This window comes from Hyperolius riggenbachi, chromosome 8 (genome assembly GCF_040937935.1).
Source record: "Hyperolius riggenbachi isolate aHypRig1 chromosome 8, aHypRig1.pri, whole genome shotgun sequence".
NCBI classification, from domain to species: Eukaryota; Metazoa; Chordata; class Amphibia; order Anura; family Hyperoliidae; genus Hyperolius; species Hyperolius riggenbachi.
In genome coordinates, this window is record NC_090653.1 from 294765596 (window position 1) to 294784844 (window position 19249).

At 47.3% G+C, this 19249-nt stretch overlaps 1 protein-coding gene across 1 annotated transcript in view; it reads right to left on the minus strand.

The window, feature by feature from the left end:
* The window catches only part of LOC137527509 (collagen alpha-1(XI) chain-like), a 197329-nt gene that overhangs the window by 80222 nt on the left and 97858 nt on the right, over positions 1–19249 (minus strand). The window contains exon 24 of the mRNA XM_068248027.1: positions 13348–13401. Coding sequence (XP_068104128.1) covers positions 13348–13401 — 54 coding nt within the window. The remainder of the gene's footprint in view (positions 1–13347; positions 13402–19249) is intronic.

The following is a 19249-nucleotide window of genomic DNA, read 5'->3' on the forward strand; positions in this document are numbered from 1 at the left end:
TGTCACTACAGGGCCTCTTTACTGCATTCTACTATATGTCACTACAGGACCTATTTACTGCATTCTGCTATATGTCACTACAGGGCCTCTTTACTGCATTCTGCTATATGTCACTACAGGGCCTCTTTACTGCATTCTGCTAAATGTCACTACAGGGCCTCTTTACTGCATTCTGCTATATGTCACTACAGGGCCTCTTTACTGCATTCTGCTATATGTCACTACAGGGCCTCTTTACGGCATTCTGCTGTATGTCACTACAGGGCCTCTTTACTGCATTCTGCTATATGTCACTACAGGGCCTCTTTACTGCCTTCTGCTATATGTCACTACAGGGACTCTATACTGCATTCTGCTATATGTCACTACAGGGCCTCTTTACTGCATTCTGCTATATGTCACTACAGGGCCTCTTTACTGCATTCTGCTATATGCCACTACAGGGCCTCTTTACTGCATTCTGCTATATGTCACTACAGGGCCTCTTTACTGCATTCTGCTATATGTCACTACAGGGTCTCTTTACTGCATTCTGCTATATGTCACTACAGGGCCTCTTTACTGCATTCTGCTATATGTCACTACAGGGCCTCTTTACTGCATTCTGCTATATGTCACTACAGGGCCTCTTTACTGCATTCTGCTATATGTCACTACAGGGCCTCTTTACTGCATTCTACTATATGTCACTACAGGACCTATTTACTGCATTCTGCTATATGTCACTACAGGGCCTCTTTACTGCATTCTGCTATATGTCACTACAGGTCCTCTTTACTGCATTCTGCTATATGTCACTACAGGGCCTCTTTACTGCATTCTGCTATATGTCACTACGGGGCCTCTTTACTGCATTCTGCTATATGTCACTACAGGTCCTCTTTACTGCATTCTGCTATATGTCACTACGGGGCCTCTTTACTGCATTCTGCTATATGCCACTACAGGGCCTCATTACTGCATTCTGCTATATGTCACTACAGGGCCTCTTTACTGCATTCTGCTATATGTCACTACAGGGCCTCTTTACTGCATTCTGCTATATGTCACTACAGGGCCTCTTTACTGCATTCTGCTATATGTCACTACAGGGTCTCTTTACGGCATTCTGCTATATGTCACTACAGGGCCTCTTTACTGCATTCTGCTATATGTCACTACAGGGCCTCTTTACTGCAATCTGCTATATGTCACTACAGGGCCTCTTTACTGCATTCTGCTATATGTCACTACAGGGCCTCTTTACTGCATTCTGCTATAGGTCACTACAGGGCCTCTTTACTGCATTCTGCTATATGTCACTACAGGACCTCTTTACTGCAATCTGCTATATGTCACTACAGGGCCTCTTTACTGCAATCTGCTATATGTCACTACAAGGTCTCTTTACGGCATTCTGCTATATGTCACTACAGGGCCTCTTTACTGCATTCTGCTATATGTCACTACAGGGCCTCTTTACTGCAATCTGCTATATGTCACTACAGGGCCTCTTTACTGCATTCTGCTATATGTCACTACAGGGCCTCTTTACTGCATTCTGCTATAGGTCACTACAGGGCCTCTTTACTGCATTCTGCTATATGTCACTACAGGACCTCTTTACTGCATTCTGCTATATGTCACTACAGGGCCTCTTTACTGCATTCTGCTATATGTCACTACAGGGCCTCTTTACTGCATTCTGCTATATGTCACTACAGGGCCTCTTTACTGCATTATGCTATATGTCACTACAGGGCCTCTTTACTGCATTCTGCTATATGTCACTACAGGGCCTCTTTACTGCATTATGCTATATGTCACTACAGGGCCTCTTTACTGCATTCTGCTATATGTCACTACAGGGCCTCTTTACTGCATTCTGCTATATGTCACTACAGAGTCTCTTTACTGCATTCTGCTATATGTCACTACAGGGTCTCTTTACTGCATTCTGCTATATGCCACTACAGGGCCTCTTTACTGCATTCTGCTACATGTCACTACAGGGCCTCTTTACTGCATGCTACTATATGTCACTACAGGGCCTCTTTACTGCATTCTGCTATATGTCACTACAGGGCCTCTTTACTGCATTCTGCTATATGTCACTACAGGGCCTCTTTACTGCATTCTGCTATATGTCACTACAGGGCCTCTTTACTGCATTCTGCTATATGTCACTACAGGGCCTCTTTACTGCATTATTCTACATGTCACTACAGGGCATCTTTACTGCATTCTGCTATATGTCACTACAGGGCCTCTTTACTGCATTCTGCTATATGTCACTACAGGGCCTCTTTACTGTATTCTGCTATATGTCACTACTGGGCCACTTTACTGCATTCTGCTATATGTCACTACAGGGCCTCTTTACTGCATTCTACTATATGTCACTACAGGGCCTCTTTACTGCATTCTGCTATATGTCACTACAGGGCCTCTTTACTGCATTCTGCTATATGTCACTACTGGGCCACTTACTGCATTCTGCTATATGTCACTACAGGGCCTCTTTACTGCATTCTGCTATATGTCACTACTGGGCCACTTTACTGCATTCTACTATATGTCACTACAGGGCCTCTTTACTGCATTCTGCTATATGTCACTACAGGGCCTCTTTACTGCATTCTGCTATATGTCACTACTGGGCCACTTTACTGCATTCTACTATATGTCACTACAGGGCCTCTTTACTGCATTCTACTATATGTCACTACAGGGCCTCTTTACTGCATTCTGCTATATGTCACTACAGGGCCTCTTTACTGCATTCTGCTATATGTCACTACAGGGCCTCTTTACTGCATTCTACTATATGTCACTACAGGGCCTCTTTACTGCATTCTGCTATATGTCACTACTGGGCCACTTTACTGCATTCTGCTATATGTCACTACAGGGCCTCTTTACTGCATTCTGCTATATGTCACTACAGGGCCTCTTTACTGCATTCTGCTATATGTCACTACAGGGCCTCTTTACTGCATTCTGCTATATGTCACTACATGGCCACTTTACTGCATTCTGCTACATGTCACTACAGAGCCTCTTTACTGCATTCTGCTATATGTCACTACAGGGCCTCTTTACTGCATTCTGCTATATGTCACTACAGGGCCTCTTTACTGCATTCTGCTATATGTCACTACAGGGCCTCTTTACTGCATTCTGCTATATGTCACTACAGGGCCTCTTTACTGCATTCTGCTATATGTCACTACATGGCCACTTTACTGCATTCTGCTACATGTCACTACAGAGCCTCTTTACTGCATTCTGCTATATGTCACTACAGGGCCTCTTTACTGCATTCTGCTACATGTCACTACAGGGCCTCTTTACTGCATTCTGCTATATGTCACTACAGGGCCTCTTTACTGCATTCTGCTATATGTCACTACAGGGCCTCTTTACTGCATTCTGCTATATGTCACTACATGGCCACTTTACTGCATTCTGCTACATGTCACTACAGAGCCTCTTTACTGCATTCTGCTATAGGTCACTACAGGGCCTCTTTACTGCATTCTGCTATATGTCACTACAGGGCCTCTTTACTGCATTCTGCTATATGTCACTACAGGGCCTCTTTACTGCATTCTGCTATATGTCACTACAGGGCCTCTTTACTGCATTCTGCTATATGTCACTACATGGCCACTTTACTGCATTCTGCTACATGTCACTACAGAGCCTCTTTACTGCATTCTGCTATATGTCACTACAGGGCCTCTTTACTGCATTCTGCTACATGTCACTACAGGGCCTCTTTACTGCATTCTGCTATATGTCACTACAGGGCCTCTTTACTGCATTCTGCTATATGTCACTACAGGGCCTCTTTACTGCATTCTGCTATATGTCACTACATGGCCACTTTACTGCATTCTGCTACATGTCACTACAGAGCCTCTTTACTGCATTCTGCTATAGGTCACTACAGGGCCTCTTTACTGCATTCTACTATAGGTCACTACAGGGCCTCTTTACTGCATTCTGCTATATGTCACTACAGGGCCTCTTTACTGCATTCTGCTATATGTCACTACAGGGCCTCTTTACTGCATTCTGCTATATGCCACTACAGGGCCTCTTTACTGCATTCTGCTATATGTCACTACAGGGCCTCTTTACTGCATTCTACTATATGTCACTACAGGGCCTCTTTACTGCATTCTACTATATGTCACTACAGGGCCTCTTTACTGCATTCTGCTATATGTCACTACAGGACCTCTTTACTGCATTCTGCTATATGTCACTACAGGGCCTCTTTACTGCATTCTGCTATATGTCACTACAGGGCCTCTTTACTGCATTCTGCTATATGTCACTACAGGGCCTCTTTACTGCATTTTGCTATATGTCACTGCAGGGCCTCTTTACTGCATTCTGCTATATGTCACTACAGGGCCTCTTTACTGCATTCTGCTATATGTCACTACAGGGCCTCTTTACTGCATTCTGCTATATGTCACTACAGGGCCTCTTTACTGCATTTTGCTATATGTCACTGCAGGGCCTCTTTACTGCATTCTGCTATATGTCACTACAAGGCCTCTTTACGGCATTCTGCTATATGTCACTACAGGGCCTCTTTACTGCATTTTGCTATATGTCACTGCAGGGCCTCTTTACTGCATTCTGCTATATGTCACTACAGGGCCTCTTTACTGCATTCTGCTATATGTCACTACAGGGCCTCTTTACTGCATTCTGCTATAGGTCACTACAGGGCCTCATTACTGCATTCTGCTATATGTCACTACAGGACCTCTTTACTGCATTCTGCTATAGGTCACTACAGGGCCTCTTTACTGCATTCTGCTATATGTCACTACAGGACCTCTTTACTGCATTCTGCTATATGTCACTACAGGGCCTCTTTACTGCATTCTGCTATATGTCACTACAGGGCCTCTTTACTGCATTCTGCTATAGGTCACTACAGGGCCTCTTTACTGCATTCTGCTATATGTCACTACATGGCCTCTTTACTGCATTCTACTATATGTCACTACAGGGCCTCTTCACTGCATTCTGCTATATGCCACTACAGGGCCTCTTTACTGCATCCTGCTACATGTCACTACAGGGCCTCTTTACTGCATGCTACTATATGTCACTACAGGGCCTCTTTACTGCATTCTGCTATATGTCACTACAGGGCCTCTTTACTGCATTCTGCTATATGTCACTACTGGGCCACTTTACTGCATTCTGCTACATGTCACTACAGGGCCTCTTTACTGCATGCTACTATATGTCACTACAGGGCCTCTTTACTGCATTCTGCTATATGTCACTACAGGGCCTCTTCACTGCATTCTGCTATTTGCCACTACAGGGCCTCTTTACTGCATTCTGCTACATGTCACTACAGGGCCTCTTTACTGCATGCTACTATATGTCACTACAGGGCCTCTTTACTGCATTCTGCTATATGTCACTACAGGGCCTCTTTACTGCATTCTGTTGTATGTCACTACTGGGCCACTTTACTGCATTCTGCTATATTTCACTACAGGGCCTCTTTACTGCATTCTGCTATATGTCACTACAGGGCCTCTTTACTGCATTCTGCTATATGTCACTACAGGGCCTCTTTACTGCATTCTGCTATATGTCACTACAGGTCCTCTTTACTGCATTCTGCTTTATGTCACTACAGGGCCTATTTACTGCATTCTGCTATATGTCACTACAGGGCCTCTTTACTGCATTCTGCTATATGCCACTACAGGGCCTCTTTACTGCATTCTGCTATATGTCACTACAGGGCCTCTTTACTGCATTCTGCTATATGTCACAACAGGGCCTCTTTACTGCATTCTGCTACATGTCACTACAGGACCTCTTTACTGCATTCTGCTATATGTCACTACAGGGCCTCTTTACTGATTCTGCTATTTGTCACAACAGGGCCTCTTTACTGCATTCTGCTATATGTCACTACAGGACCTCTTTACTGCATTCTGCTATATGTCACTACAGGGCCTCTTTACTGCATTCTGCCATATGCCACTACAGGGCCTATTTACTGAATTCTGCTATATGTCACTACAGGTCCTCTTTACTGCATTCTGCTATATGTCACTACAGGGCCTCTTTACTGCATTCTGCTATATGTCACTACAGGGCCTCTTTACTGCATTCTGCTATATGTCACTACAGGGCCTCTTTACTGCATTCTGCTATATGTCACTACATGGCCTCTTTACTGCATTCTGCTATATGCCACTACAGGGCCTCTTTACTGCATTCTACTATATGTCACTACATGGCCTCTTTACTGCATTCTGCTATATGTCACTACAGGGCCTCTTTACTGCATTCTACTATATGTCACTACAGGGCCTCTTTACTGCATTCTGCTATATGTCACTACAGGGCCTCTTTACTGCATTCTGCTATATGTCACTACTGGGCCACTTTACTGCATTCTGCTATATGTCACTACAGGGCCTCTTTACTGCATTCTGCTATATGTCACTACAGGGCCTCTTTACTGCATTCTGCTATATGTCACTACAGGGCCTCTTTACTGCATTCTGCTATATGTCACTACATGGCCACTTTACTGCATTCTGCTACATGTCACTACAGAGCCTCTTTACTGCATTCTGCTATATGTCACTACAAGGCCTCTTTACGGCATTCTGCTATATGTCACTACAGGGCCTCTTTACTGCATTCTGCTATAGGTCACTACAGGGCCTCTTTACTGCATTCTGCTATAGGTAACTACAGGGCCTCTTTACTGCATTATGCTATATGTCACTACAGGACCTCTTTACTGCATTCTGCTATATGTCACTACAGGGCCTCTTTACTGCATTCTGCTATATGTCACTACAGGGCCTCTTTACTGCATTCTGCTATATGTCACTACAGGGCCTCTTTACTGCATTCTGCTATATGTCACTACATGGCCTCTTTACTGCATTCTACTATATGTCACTACAGGGCCTCTTCACTGCATTCTGCTATATGCCACTACAGGGCCTCTTTACTGCATCCTGCTACATGTCACTACAGGGCCTCTTTACTGCATGCTACTATATGTCACTACAGGGCCTCTTTACTGCATTCTGCTATATGTCACTACAGGGCCTCTTTACTGCATTCTGCTATATGTCACTACTGGGCCACTTTACTGCATTCTGCTACATGTCACTACAGGGCCTCTTTACTGCATGCTACTATATGTCACTACAGGGCCTCTTTACTGCATTCTGCTATATGTCACTACAGGGCCTCTTCACTGCATTCTGCTATTTGCCACTACAGGGCCTCTTTACTGCATTCTGCTACATGTCACTACAGGGCCTCTTTACTGCATGCTACTATATGTCACTACAGGGCCTTTTTACTGCATTCTGCTATATGTCACTACAGGGCCTCTTTACTGCATTCTGTTGTATGTCACTACTGGGCCACTTTACTGCATTCTACTATATTTCACTACAGGGCCTCTTTACTGCATTCTGCTATATGTCACTACAGGGCCTCTTTACTGCATTCTGCTATATGTCACTACAGGGCCTCTTTACTGCATTCTGCTATATGTCACTACAGGTCCTCTTTACTGCATTCTGCTTTATGTCACTACAGGGCCTATTTACTGCATTCTGCTATATGTCACTACAGGGCATCTTTACTGCATTCTGCTATATGCCACTACAGGGCCTCTTTACTGCATTCTGCTATATGTCACTACAGGGCCTCTTTACTGCATTCTGCTATATGTCACAACAGGGCCTCTTTACTGCATTCTGCTACATGTCACTACAGGACCTCTTTACTGCATTCTGCTATATGTCACTACAGGGCCTCTTTACTGATTCTGCTATTTGTCACAACAGGGCCTCTTTACTGCATTCTGCTATATGTCACTACAGGACCTCTTTACTGCATTCTGCTATATGTCACTACAGGGCCTCTTTACTGCATTCTGCCATATGCCACTACAGGGCCTATTTACTGAATTCTGCTATATGTCACTACAGGTCCTCTTTACTGCATTCTGCTATATGTCACTACAGGTCCTCTTTACTGCATTCTGCTATATGTCACTACAGGGCCTCTTTAGTGCATTTTGCTATATGTCACTACAGAGCCTCTTTACTGCATTCTGCTATATGTCACTACATGGCCTCTTTACTGCATTCTGCTATATGTCACTACAGGGCCTCTTTAGTGCATTCTGCTATATGTCACTACAGGGCCTCTTTACTTCATTCTGCTATATGTCACTACAGGGCCTCTTTACTGCATTCTGCTATATGTCACTACAGGGCCTCTTTACTGCATTCTGCTATATGTCACTACAGGGCCTCTTTACTGCATTTTGCTATATGTCACTGCATGGCCTCTTTACTGCATTCTGTTGTATGTCACTACAGGTCCTCTTTACTGCATTCTGCTATATGCCACTACAGGGCCTCTTTACTGCATTCTGCTGCATGTCACTACAGGGCCTCTTTACTGCATGCTACTATATGTCACTACAGGGCCTCTTTACTGCATTCTGCTATTTGTCACAACAGGGCCTCTTTACTGCATTCTGCTATATGTCACTACAGGACCTCTTTACTGCATTCTGCTATATGTCACTACAGGGCCTCTTTACTGCATTCTGCCATATGCCACTACAGGGCCTATTTACTGAATTCTGCTATATGTCACTACAGGTCCTCTTTACTGCATTCTGCTATATGTCACTACAGGTCCTCTTTACTGCATTCTGCTATATGTCACTACAGGGCCTCTTTAGTGCATTTTGCTATATGTCACTACAGAGCCTCTTTACTGCATTCTGCTATATGTCACTACATGGCCTCTTTACTGCATTCTGCTATATGTCACTACAGGGCCTCTTTAGTGCATTCTGCTATATGTCACTACAGGGCCTCTTTACTTCATTCTGCTATATGTCACTACAGGGCCTCTTTACTGCATTCTGCTATATGTCACTACAGGGCCTCTTTACTGCATTCTGCTATATGTCACTACAGGGCCTCTTTACTGCATTTTGCTATATGTCACTGCATGGCCTCTTTACTGCATTCTGTTGTATGTCACTACAGGTCCTCTTTACTGCATTCTGCTATATGCCACTACAGGGCCTCTTTACTGCATTCTGCTACATGTCACTACAGGGCCTCTTTACTGCATTCTGCTATATGTCACTACAGGGCCTCTTTACTGCATTCTGCTATATGTCACTACAGGGCCTCTTTACTGCATTTTGCTATATGTCACTGCATGGCCTCTTTACTGCATTCTGCTATACGTCACTACAGGGCCTCTTTACTGCATTCTGCTACATGTCACTACAGGGCCTCTTTACTGCATGCTACTATATGTCACTACAGGGCCTCTTTACTGCATTCTGCTATATGTCACTACAGGGCCTCTTTACTGCATTCTGCTATATGTCACTACTGGGCCACTTTACTGCATTCTGCTACATGTCACTACAGGGCCTCTTTACTGCATGCTACTATATGTCACTACAGGGCCTCTTTACTGCATTCTGCTATATGTCACTACAGGGCCTCTTCACTGCATTCTGCTATATGCCACTACAGGGCCTCTTTACTGCATTCTGCTATATGTCACTACAGGGCCTCTTTACTGCATGCTACTATATGTCACTACAGGGCCTCTTTACTGCATTCTGCTATATGTCACTACAGGGCCTCTTTACTGCATTCTGTTGTATGCCACTACTGGGCCACTTTACTGCATTCTGTTATATTTCACTACAGGGCCTCTTTACTGCATTCTGCTATATGTCACTACAGGGCCTCTTTACTGCATTCTGCTATATGTCACTACAGGGCCTCTTTACTAGAGTTGGGCCGAACGGTTCGCCGGCGAACGTGTTTTGCGGAAGAAGTTCGGTTCGCCCCATAATGCACTGAGGGTCAACTTTGACCCTCTACATCATAGTCAGCAGGCCCAGTGTAGCCAATTAGGCTACACTAGCCCCTGGAGCCCCACCCCCCCTTATATAAGGCAGGCAGCGGCGGCCATTACGGCCACTCGTGTGACTGCATTAGTGAGAGTAGGGCGAGCTGCTGCAGTCTCTCATATAGGGAAAGATTAGTTAGGCTTAACTTCTTCCTGGCTGCATACCTGTTCTGTTCAGTGAGCCCTCAGCCCACTGCATACCTGTTCAGTGATCCTGCCACTGCATACCTGTTCAGTGATCCTGCCACTGCATACCTGTTCTGTTCAGTGAGCCCTCAGCCCACTGCATACCTGTACTGTGATCCTGCCACTCCATACCTGTTCAGTGATCCTGCCACTGCATACCTGTTCTGTTCAGTGAGCCCTCAGCCCACTGCATACCTGTACTGTGATCCTGCCACTCCATACCTGTTCAGTGATCCTGCCACTGCATACCTGTTCAGTGATCCTGCCACTGCATACCTGTTCTGTGAACCCGCCACTGTATACCTGTTCTGTTCAGTGAACCCGCCACTGCATACCTGTTCTCGCCATGGTGCGCACCAGTCCAGCACGGCCGTCACTACACAAACAGCTGTTTGCGGTGCGTTACACGGTGAGTTTGGTGTGTCAGTGTGAAGCAGTACCTTAATTACACTACCTGATTGATGTATACACATGCAAGATGTTTTAAAGCACTTTAGGCCTGTCATTTAGCATTCAGTGTGATTTCTGCCCTTAAAACGCTGCTTTGCGTCAAATCCAGATTTTTCCCGGGGACTTTTGGCGTGTATCCCACTCCGCCATGCCCCCCTCCAGGTGTTAGACCCCTTGAAACATCTTTTCCATCACTTTTGTGGCCAGCATAATTATTTTTTTTTTTCAAAGTTCGCATCCCCATTGAAGTCTATTGCGGTTCGCGAACTTTAACGCGAACCGAACGTTCCGCGAAAGTTCGCGAACCCGGTTCGCGAACCTAAAATCGGAGGTTCGGCCCAACTCTACTCTTTACTGCATTCTGCTATATGTCACTACAGGTCCTCTTTACTGCATTCTGCTTTATGTCACTACAGGGCCTATTTACTGCATTCTGCTTTATGTCACTACAGGTCCTCTTTACTGCATTCTGCTTTATGTCACTACAGGGCCTCTTTACTGCATTCTGCTATATGCCACTACAGGGCCTCTTTACTGCATTCTGCTATATGTCACTACAGGGCCTCTTTACTGCATTCTGCTATATGTCACAACAGGGCCTCTTTACTGCATTCTGCTACATCTCACTACAGGGCCTCTTTACTGCATTCTGCTATATGTCACTACAGGACCTTTTTACTGCGTTCTGCTATATGTCACTACAGGGCCTCTTTACTGCATTCTGCTATATGCCACTACAGGGCCTATTTACTGCATTCTGCTATATGTCACTACAGGGCCTCTTTACTGCATTCTGCTATATGTCACTACAGGTCCTCTTTACTGCATTCTGCTATATGTCACTACAGGGCCTCTTTAGTGCATTTTGCTATATGTCATGACAGAGCCTCTTTACTGCATTCTGCTATATGTCACTACATGGCCTCTTTACTGCATTCTGCTATATGTCACTACAGGGCCTCTTTACTGCATTCTGCTATATGTCACTACAGGGCCTCTTTACTGCATTCTACTATATGTCACTACAGGGCCTCTTTACTGCATTCTGCTATATGTCACTACAGGGCCTCTTTACTGCATTCTGCTATATGTCACTACAGGGCCTCTTTACTGCATTCTGCTATATGTCACTACAGGGCCTCTTTACTGCATTCTGCTATATGTCACTACAGGGCCTCTTTACTGCATTCTGCTATATGTCACTACAGGGCCTCTTTACTGCATTTTGCTATATGTCACTACAGGGCCTCTTTACTGCATTCTGTTGTATGTCACTACAGGTCCTCTTTACTGCATTCTGCTATATGCCACTACAGGGCCTCTTTACTGCATTCTGCTATATGTCACTACAGGGCCTCTTTACTGCATTCTACTATATGTCACGACAGCGCCTCTTTACTGCATTCTGCTATATGTCACTACAGGGCCTCTTTACTGCATTCTGCTAAATGTCACTACAGGGCCTCTTTACGGCATTCTGTTGTATGTCACTATGGTGCTTATTTAATGTACCAGAAAACGAACTAAAGGACTCTATAGAGAATACACAACACTGCGTACAGACATACAATTCATGGACCGATTTTTAATTTTACACTTTAGATTCGATATTACATCAGGGTCATGTGACCTCTCCTGTAAGGACTTCCTGTGTCCAAGAGAGGAAGGGAACTACGTCACATGATACCATTTTACTGGTGTTTATAGCAGAAGAGAGACAACTGGGGGGCGCCACACTCAGTGCTGGGATAGGGAGGAGAGAGGGCAGAACATCTTACCCAACTTGTAGGAGCTCTAAGACCCCCTCTGTTACTTTATACAAACCTCCAGATCCAGGATATGCAGAATGAATCTACTCATGGGGCTTCCTTCTCTCCTGCTCCAGACCCAGAAAGTTACCACCCAGTGCTGTCTGTATGCAGGAGAAGCTGACCACCTCTAATGACCACCCAGTGCTGTCTGTATGCAGGAGAAGCTGACCACCTCTGATGACCACCCAGTGCTGTCTGTATGCAGCAGAAGCTGACCACCTCTGATGACCACCCAGTGCTGTCTGCTGTCTTCATCAGAGGTGGTCAGCTTTTGCTGCATACAATCACTTGTTGAGAAGAGTGTAAGAAGAGGTGAGTGATTGATGTGTCAGTATCTGATTGGCCAGTCTTGACCATGTGACCACGTCTCAGTTCTGCTTCCTGCACAGGCTAAACATGAAGCATTACACAGATGTGACCAGCCAATCAGAGATTCACAATACGATCTCCCAGTGGCATAGCTAAGGAGCTGTGGGCCCCGATGCAAGTTTTACATTGGGGCCCCCCCAAGCACTCTATACATAACAATTGATACGGCGCACCAAAACCTGCCAATGGCAACTACAGTGTCAGAGGTGCAAGAAGGGGATGAGGAACACTTTGTTAATGATTACTACTATTCAAAGTATCTATAGAAGTAATTATTATGAGCACAGGACCAATAGAGACCTAATACTGCAGATGAGGGGGGGTCCCCTGGGGAGGGACCCCCCTAAGGGCCACAATGTGGTTGCCCCCCTCCCCCCCAAGGGCCACGATGCGGTTGCAACCTCTGCACCCCCTATTGCTAGGCCCTGCGATCTCCAGATGACATCAAGCGCCTGACTTTTCATGGATTCTTCTCAAGAAGAATCCATAGATGAGAACTGATCACCTCTGCTGCTCATCACCTTCCTGATTGAGGTCTTTGCCATATAATATAGTCCTTTACCTTAACACCAGCTTTGCCCGGTGGTCCTGGGATTCCGGGTGCTCCCATCTCTCCCTGTAATTACAGAATGAAGATATTACCAACCGCACACTTTCATATATTTGCCGTAGAATCAGTGTGTGAATATTGTATAGACATCATAGAAGTCGGTAACAAACCTCCATACATTTCTATCTCAATGGTAATTTGGTCTTTAACCAGAAGCATCACTAGTCCACATGTCTGGTTTTTGTTTGTGTCCTTGTGGAGGTATTTCCTCACTTCCTCTGTCTGTGACCTTTCCTACTAGAATAGATGAGGAAAGACTGGTATATTTGTTCCTGGAGTTGGAGTTGGGGACTTGCGATGGTGGCTGGAGCGGGAGTTGGGGACTCGCGATGGTGGCTGGAGCGGGAGTTGGGGACTCGCGATGGTGACTGGAGTGGGAGTTGGGGACTCGCGATGGTGACTGGAGTGGGAGTTGGGGACTCGCGATGGTGGCTGGAGTGGGAGTTGGGGACACGCGATGGTGGCTGGAGTGGGAGTTGGGGACTCACGATGGTGGCTGGAGTGGGAGTTGGGGACTCGCGATGGTGGCTGGAGTGGGAGTTGGGGACTCGCGATGGTGGCTGGAGTGGGAGTTGGGGACTCGCGAAGGTGGCTGGAGCAGGAGTTGGGGACTCGCGATGGTGGCTGGAGCAGGAGTTGGAGACTTGCGATGGTGGCTGGAGTGGGAGTTGGGGACTCGCGATGGTGGCTGGAGTGGGAGTTGGGGACTCACGATGGTGGCTGGAGAGGGAGTTGGGGACTCGTGATGGTGGCTGGAGTGGGAGTTGGGGACTCGCGATGGTGGCTGGAGCGGGAGTTGGAGACTCGCGATGGTGGCTGGAGTGGGAGTTGGGGACTCGCGATGGTGGCTGGAGTGGGAGTTGGGGACTCGCGATGGTGACTGGAGTGAGAGTTGGGGACACGCGATGGTGGCTGGAGTGGGAGTTGGGGACTTGCGATGGTGGCTGGAGTGGGAGTTGGGGACTCGCGATGGTGGCTGGAGTGGGAGTTGGGGACTTGCGATGGTGACTGGAGTGAGAGTTGGGGACACGCGATGGTGGCTGGAGTGGGAGTTGGGGACTCGCGATGGTGGCTGGAGTGGGAGTTGGGGACTCGCGATGGTGGCTGGAGTAGGAGTTGGGGACTCGCGATGGTGGCTGGAGTGGGAGTTGGGGACTCGCGAAGGTGGCTGGAGCAGGAGTTGGGGACTCGCGATGGTGGCTGGAGCAGGAGTTGGAGACTTGCAATGGTGGCTGGAGTGGGAGTTGGGGACTCACGATGGTGGCTGGAGTGGGAGTTGGGGACTCACGATGGTGGCTGGAGTGGGAGTTGGGGACTCACGATGGTTCCTGGAGAGGGAGTTGGGGACTCGCGATGGTGGCTGGAGTGGGAGTTAGGGACTCGCGATGATGGCTGGAGCAGGAGTTGGAGACTCGCGATGGTGGCTGGAGTGGGAGTTGGAGACTCGCGATGGTGGCTGGAGTGGGAGTTGGGGACTCGCGATGGTGGCTGGAGTGGGAATTGGGGACTCTCGATGGTGGAACTTGATCTGGTGAGATTGGTGGAATTTCTTGTCCTATTGACCAGGCTCACGCTTGTGGTTGCTAGAAAATACCATATGGTGGTTTCCATGGGACTGTCAGTGGTTACTAGGGGACTAAACCAGATACTGATTGACTCTCTGCTCCTCCTTCCTCAATGACTTTCCACAGCAGTTACATAAGACCAGTGAGGCTCGAACACAGATACGTGGCTGGAAGATGGAAATGTGGCCCTGCACCTCCTATGATCTGATTCGTGGCTTGTGGGCTCATCACTTTGACGAGCGCTTCAATGACTTCCCTCTCCGACTGCTTTAAGAATTACACCCCTAATTACTATGCTGACCTAAAGTGACTATTGGGAGTCACAAAATCGTGGTGTTCTGGCCTCACATATCCAAGAAATAGTGACTCTACAAACTGTTTCTCACCACTCACATTATTGTGGACCCTTTCTACGAGCACCTAGCCACGTATTTGTACACCGGCCGTGGTCTACACAGCGCTCAGCTCTAGAGACCAGCAAGTCACTGCGGTTTTCCCACAAGAACCTAGCCACGTATTTGTACGCCGGCCGTGGTCTACACAGCGCTCAACTCTAGAGGCCGGCAAGTCATTGTGGTTTTTCCACAATAACCTAGTCACGTATTTGTAAGCTGGCCGTGGTCTACACAGCGCTCAGCTTTAGGGGCCGGCAAGTCACTGCAGTTTTTCCACAATAACCTAGCCACGTATTTGTAAGCTGGCCGTGGTCTACACAGCGCTCAGCTCTAGAGGCTGGCAAGTCACTGTGGTCCTCCCACAAGAACCTAGCCACGTATTTGTACGCCAGCCGTGGTCTACACAGTGCTCAACTCTAGAGGCTGGCAAGTCACTGCGGTTTTTCCAAAATAACCTAGGCACGTATTTGTAAGCTGGCCGTGGTCTACACAGCGCTCAGCTCTAGAGGCCAGCAAGTCACTGCGGGTTTCCCACAATAACCTAGCCACGTATTTGTAAGCTGGCCGTGGTCTACACAGCGCTCAGCTCTAGAGGCTGGCAAGTCACTGTGGTCTTCCCACAATCACCTAGCTACGTATTTGTACGCCAGCCATGGTCTACACAGTGCTCAGCGCTAGAGGCTGGCAAGTCACTGCGGTTTTTCCACAATAACCTAGGCACGTATTTGTACGCCGGCCGTGGTCTACACAGCGCTCATCTCTAGAGGCTGGCAAGTCACTGTGGTCTACCCACAATAACCTAGCCATGTATTTGTACGCCAGCCGTGGTCTACACAGCGCTCATCCCTAGAGGCTGGCAAGTCACTGTGGTCTTCCCACAATAACCTAGCCACGTATTTGTACGCCAGCCGTGGTCTACACAGTGCTCAGCTCTAGAGGCTGGCAAGTCACTGCGGTTTTCCCACAAGAACCTAGGCACGTATTTGTACGCCAGCCGTGGTCTACAGAGCGCTCAGCTCTAGAGGCCAGCAAGTCACTGCGGTTTTTCCACAATAACCTAGGCACGTATTTGTATGCCGGCCGTGGTCTACACAGCGCTCAGCTGTAGTGGCTGGCAAGTCACTGTGGTCTTCCCACAATAACCTAGGCACGTATTTGTACGCCAGCCGTGGTCCACACAGTGCTCAGCTCTAGAGGCTGGCAAGTCACTGTGGTCTTCCCACAATAACCTAGCCACGTATTTGTACGCCAGCCGTGGTCTACACAGCGCTCAGCTCTAGAGGCCAGCAAGTCACTGCGGTTTCCCACAATAACCTAGGCACGTATTTGTATGCCAGCCGTGGTCTACACAGCGCTCAGCTCTAGAGGCCAGCAAGTCACTGCGTTTTTCCCACAATAACCTAGCCACGTATTTGTATGCCAGCCGTGGTCTACACAGCGCTCAGCTCTAGAGGCCAGCAAGTCACTGCGTTTTTCCCACAATAACCTAGCCACGTATTTGTATGCCGGCCGTGGTCTACACAGTGCTCAGTTCTAAGGGCCGGCAAGTCACTGCAGTTTTTCCACAATAACCCAACCACGTATCTTAAAATTTAAAACACATACAAATAAGAAGTACATTTCTTCCAGAGTAAAATGAGCCACAAATTACTTTTCTTCTATGTTGCTGTCACTTATGCTGGGCATAAACGGCAAGTTTGTATCCTTATCAATCCAGCCACTGATGGACAGGTCCGATGACCCGCCGGATAGATTCCTCACTCATTCCCCGCCGACGGACAATAGCGGGGAATCGAGCGGCTGATAAGGAGCGCCCGCGGGGACGAGCGGGAATCAATCCGCGCGCAGGGACGTGGCGGGAGTCCATCCGGCGGCTAATCGCCCGTGTATGCCCAGCATTACAGTAAGTAGTAGAAATCTGACATTACCGACAGATTTTGGACTAGCCCATCTTCTCATAGGGGGGGTTCTCAGGGGTTTCTTTATTTTTAAACGCACTTAGTAAATGGCAGTTGCTCCGTCCAACTGCCAAAATAGTGTGCAGTAAGCAGGGAGGCTGGCCAGCATCTTTGTATTAATCAGTTTCAGAGAATATATTTATAAAGAATAAAGGCTATGCTAAGAATTCCCCATGAAGAGATGGACTAGCCCAAAACCTGTCGGTAAACAGTAATTTCTACTACCAACTGTAAGTGACAGCAACATAGGAGAGAAGTAATTTATGGCTCATTTTACTCTGGGAGAAATGAACTAATTATTTGTATGTGTTTTAAATTTTAAGATTTTCACGACAGTTCCTCTTTAAATGGAAGTCAATGGGAGGGTGTTTTTCTAAACGGATTGAAAAGCGCTCATCTATGTGTCTCTGCCTACCAATTATCTGAAGTCCAACTACTGTGCCAATGAACACAATGGAATTCATTATCACCAATAACAACCCCCCCCAACATAACATGACAATAAAGTTGACGTCACAGAAACACATTGCTGAGATCTTTGTCACAAATGCTTTTGCCCCAGAAAGGCAGTCAGCCAATGTGGGGTCAAATGATGCAGACGGGTGAGTATGTCCACCACCATGCTGGGGTATGGAGCTCTATATATGTAGGTTCTGCTAGAAGCTCTCCATCATGCTACAGACCTCTGTGGCCTTCTCTGAGATTTTGTAGTCATACGCAGGCCTGGATTCACCTCACAGGAGCCTATAGGCACAGATGTCCTGGCCCCCTAGACTCCGCCCTCCATGCATGCAGGCCCAGATTTACATCACAGCAGCCTATAGGCACAGATGTCCTGGCACCCTAGACTCCGCCCTCCATGCACGCAGGCCCGGATTTACATCACAGGAGCCTATAGGCACAGATGTCCTGGCACCCTAGACTCCGCCCTCCATGCATGCAGGCCCGGATTTACATCACAGGAGCCTATAGGCACAGATGTCCTGGCACCCTAGACTCCGCCCTCCATGCACGCAGGCCCGGATTTACATCACAGGAGCCTATAGGCACAGATGTCCTGCACCCTAGACTCCGCCCTCCATGCATGCAGGCCTGGATTTACATCACAGGAGCCTATAGGCACAGATGTCCTGGCACCCTAGACTCTGCCCTCCATGCATGCAGGCCCGGATTTACATCACAGGAGCCTATAGGCACAGATGTCCTTGCACCCTAGACCCCGCCCCCCATGCATGCAGGCATGGATTTACCTTACAGGAGCCTATAGGCACAGATGTCCTGGCACCCTAGACTCCGCCCTCCATGCATGCAGGCCCAGATTTACATCACAGGAGCCTATAGGCACAGATATCCTGGCACCTTAGACTCTGCCCTCCATGGACCTACAAACACCCACCAAACCGCACCGCAAGTGTGTTGGCTGTCCCAGTGGCTGCTTCTCCCTTACCTCCCCTTGACCGTCATAGGTGGCTACAGGTGCACCATAGTACAAGGTAGCCAGAAGTACCCTCAATATTAAGTAGTTAGAGCTGGCCCCAAGTTTTAGGTAGCAAGAGGAACCTCAGTATTAAATAGCTAAATGTGCCTCTGACTAGGGTTGCCAGGTCGGCTGATGGAGAAAACCGGACAGGGGGTGGAGTTAGGGGTGGAGTTAGGGACGGAGTCAGAAGCGCACTTTTATGTAGAGTGGGGCTAAGCAATGGGCTTTTTTTAAATAAAAAATTATAGTATTTATATTGCACTGACATCTTCTGCAGCACATTACAGAGTACATAGCCATGTCACTAACTGTCCTCACCAGTAGTACTGGTCCAGTGCACATAAGAGACAGTTTTTCACCAGTAACTGCACATAAGAGACAGCTTTTCACCAGTAAATGCACATTATAAGAGACACCTTTTCGCCAGTAAATGCACATAATAAGAGACAGCTTTTT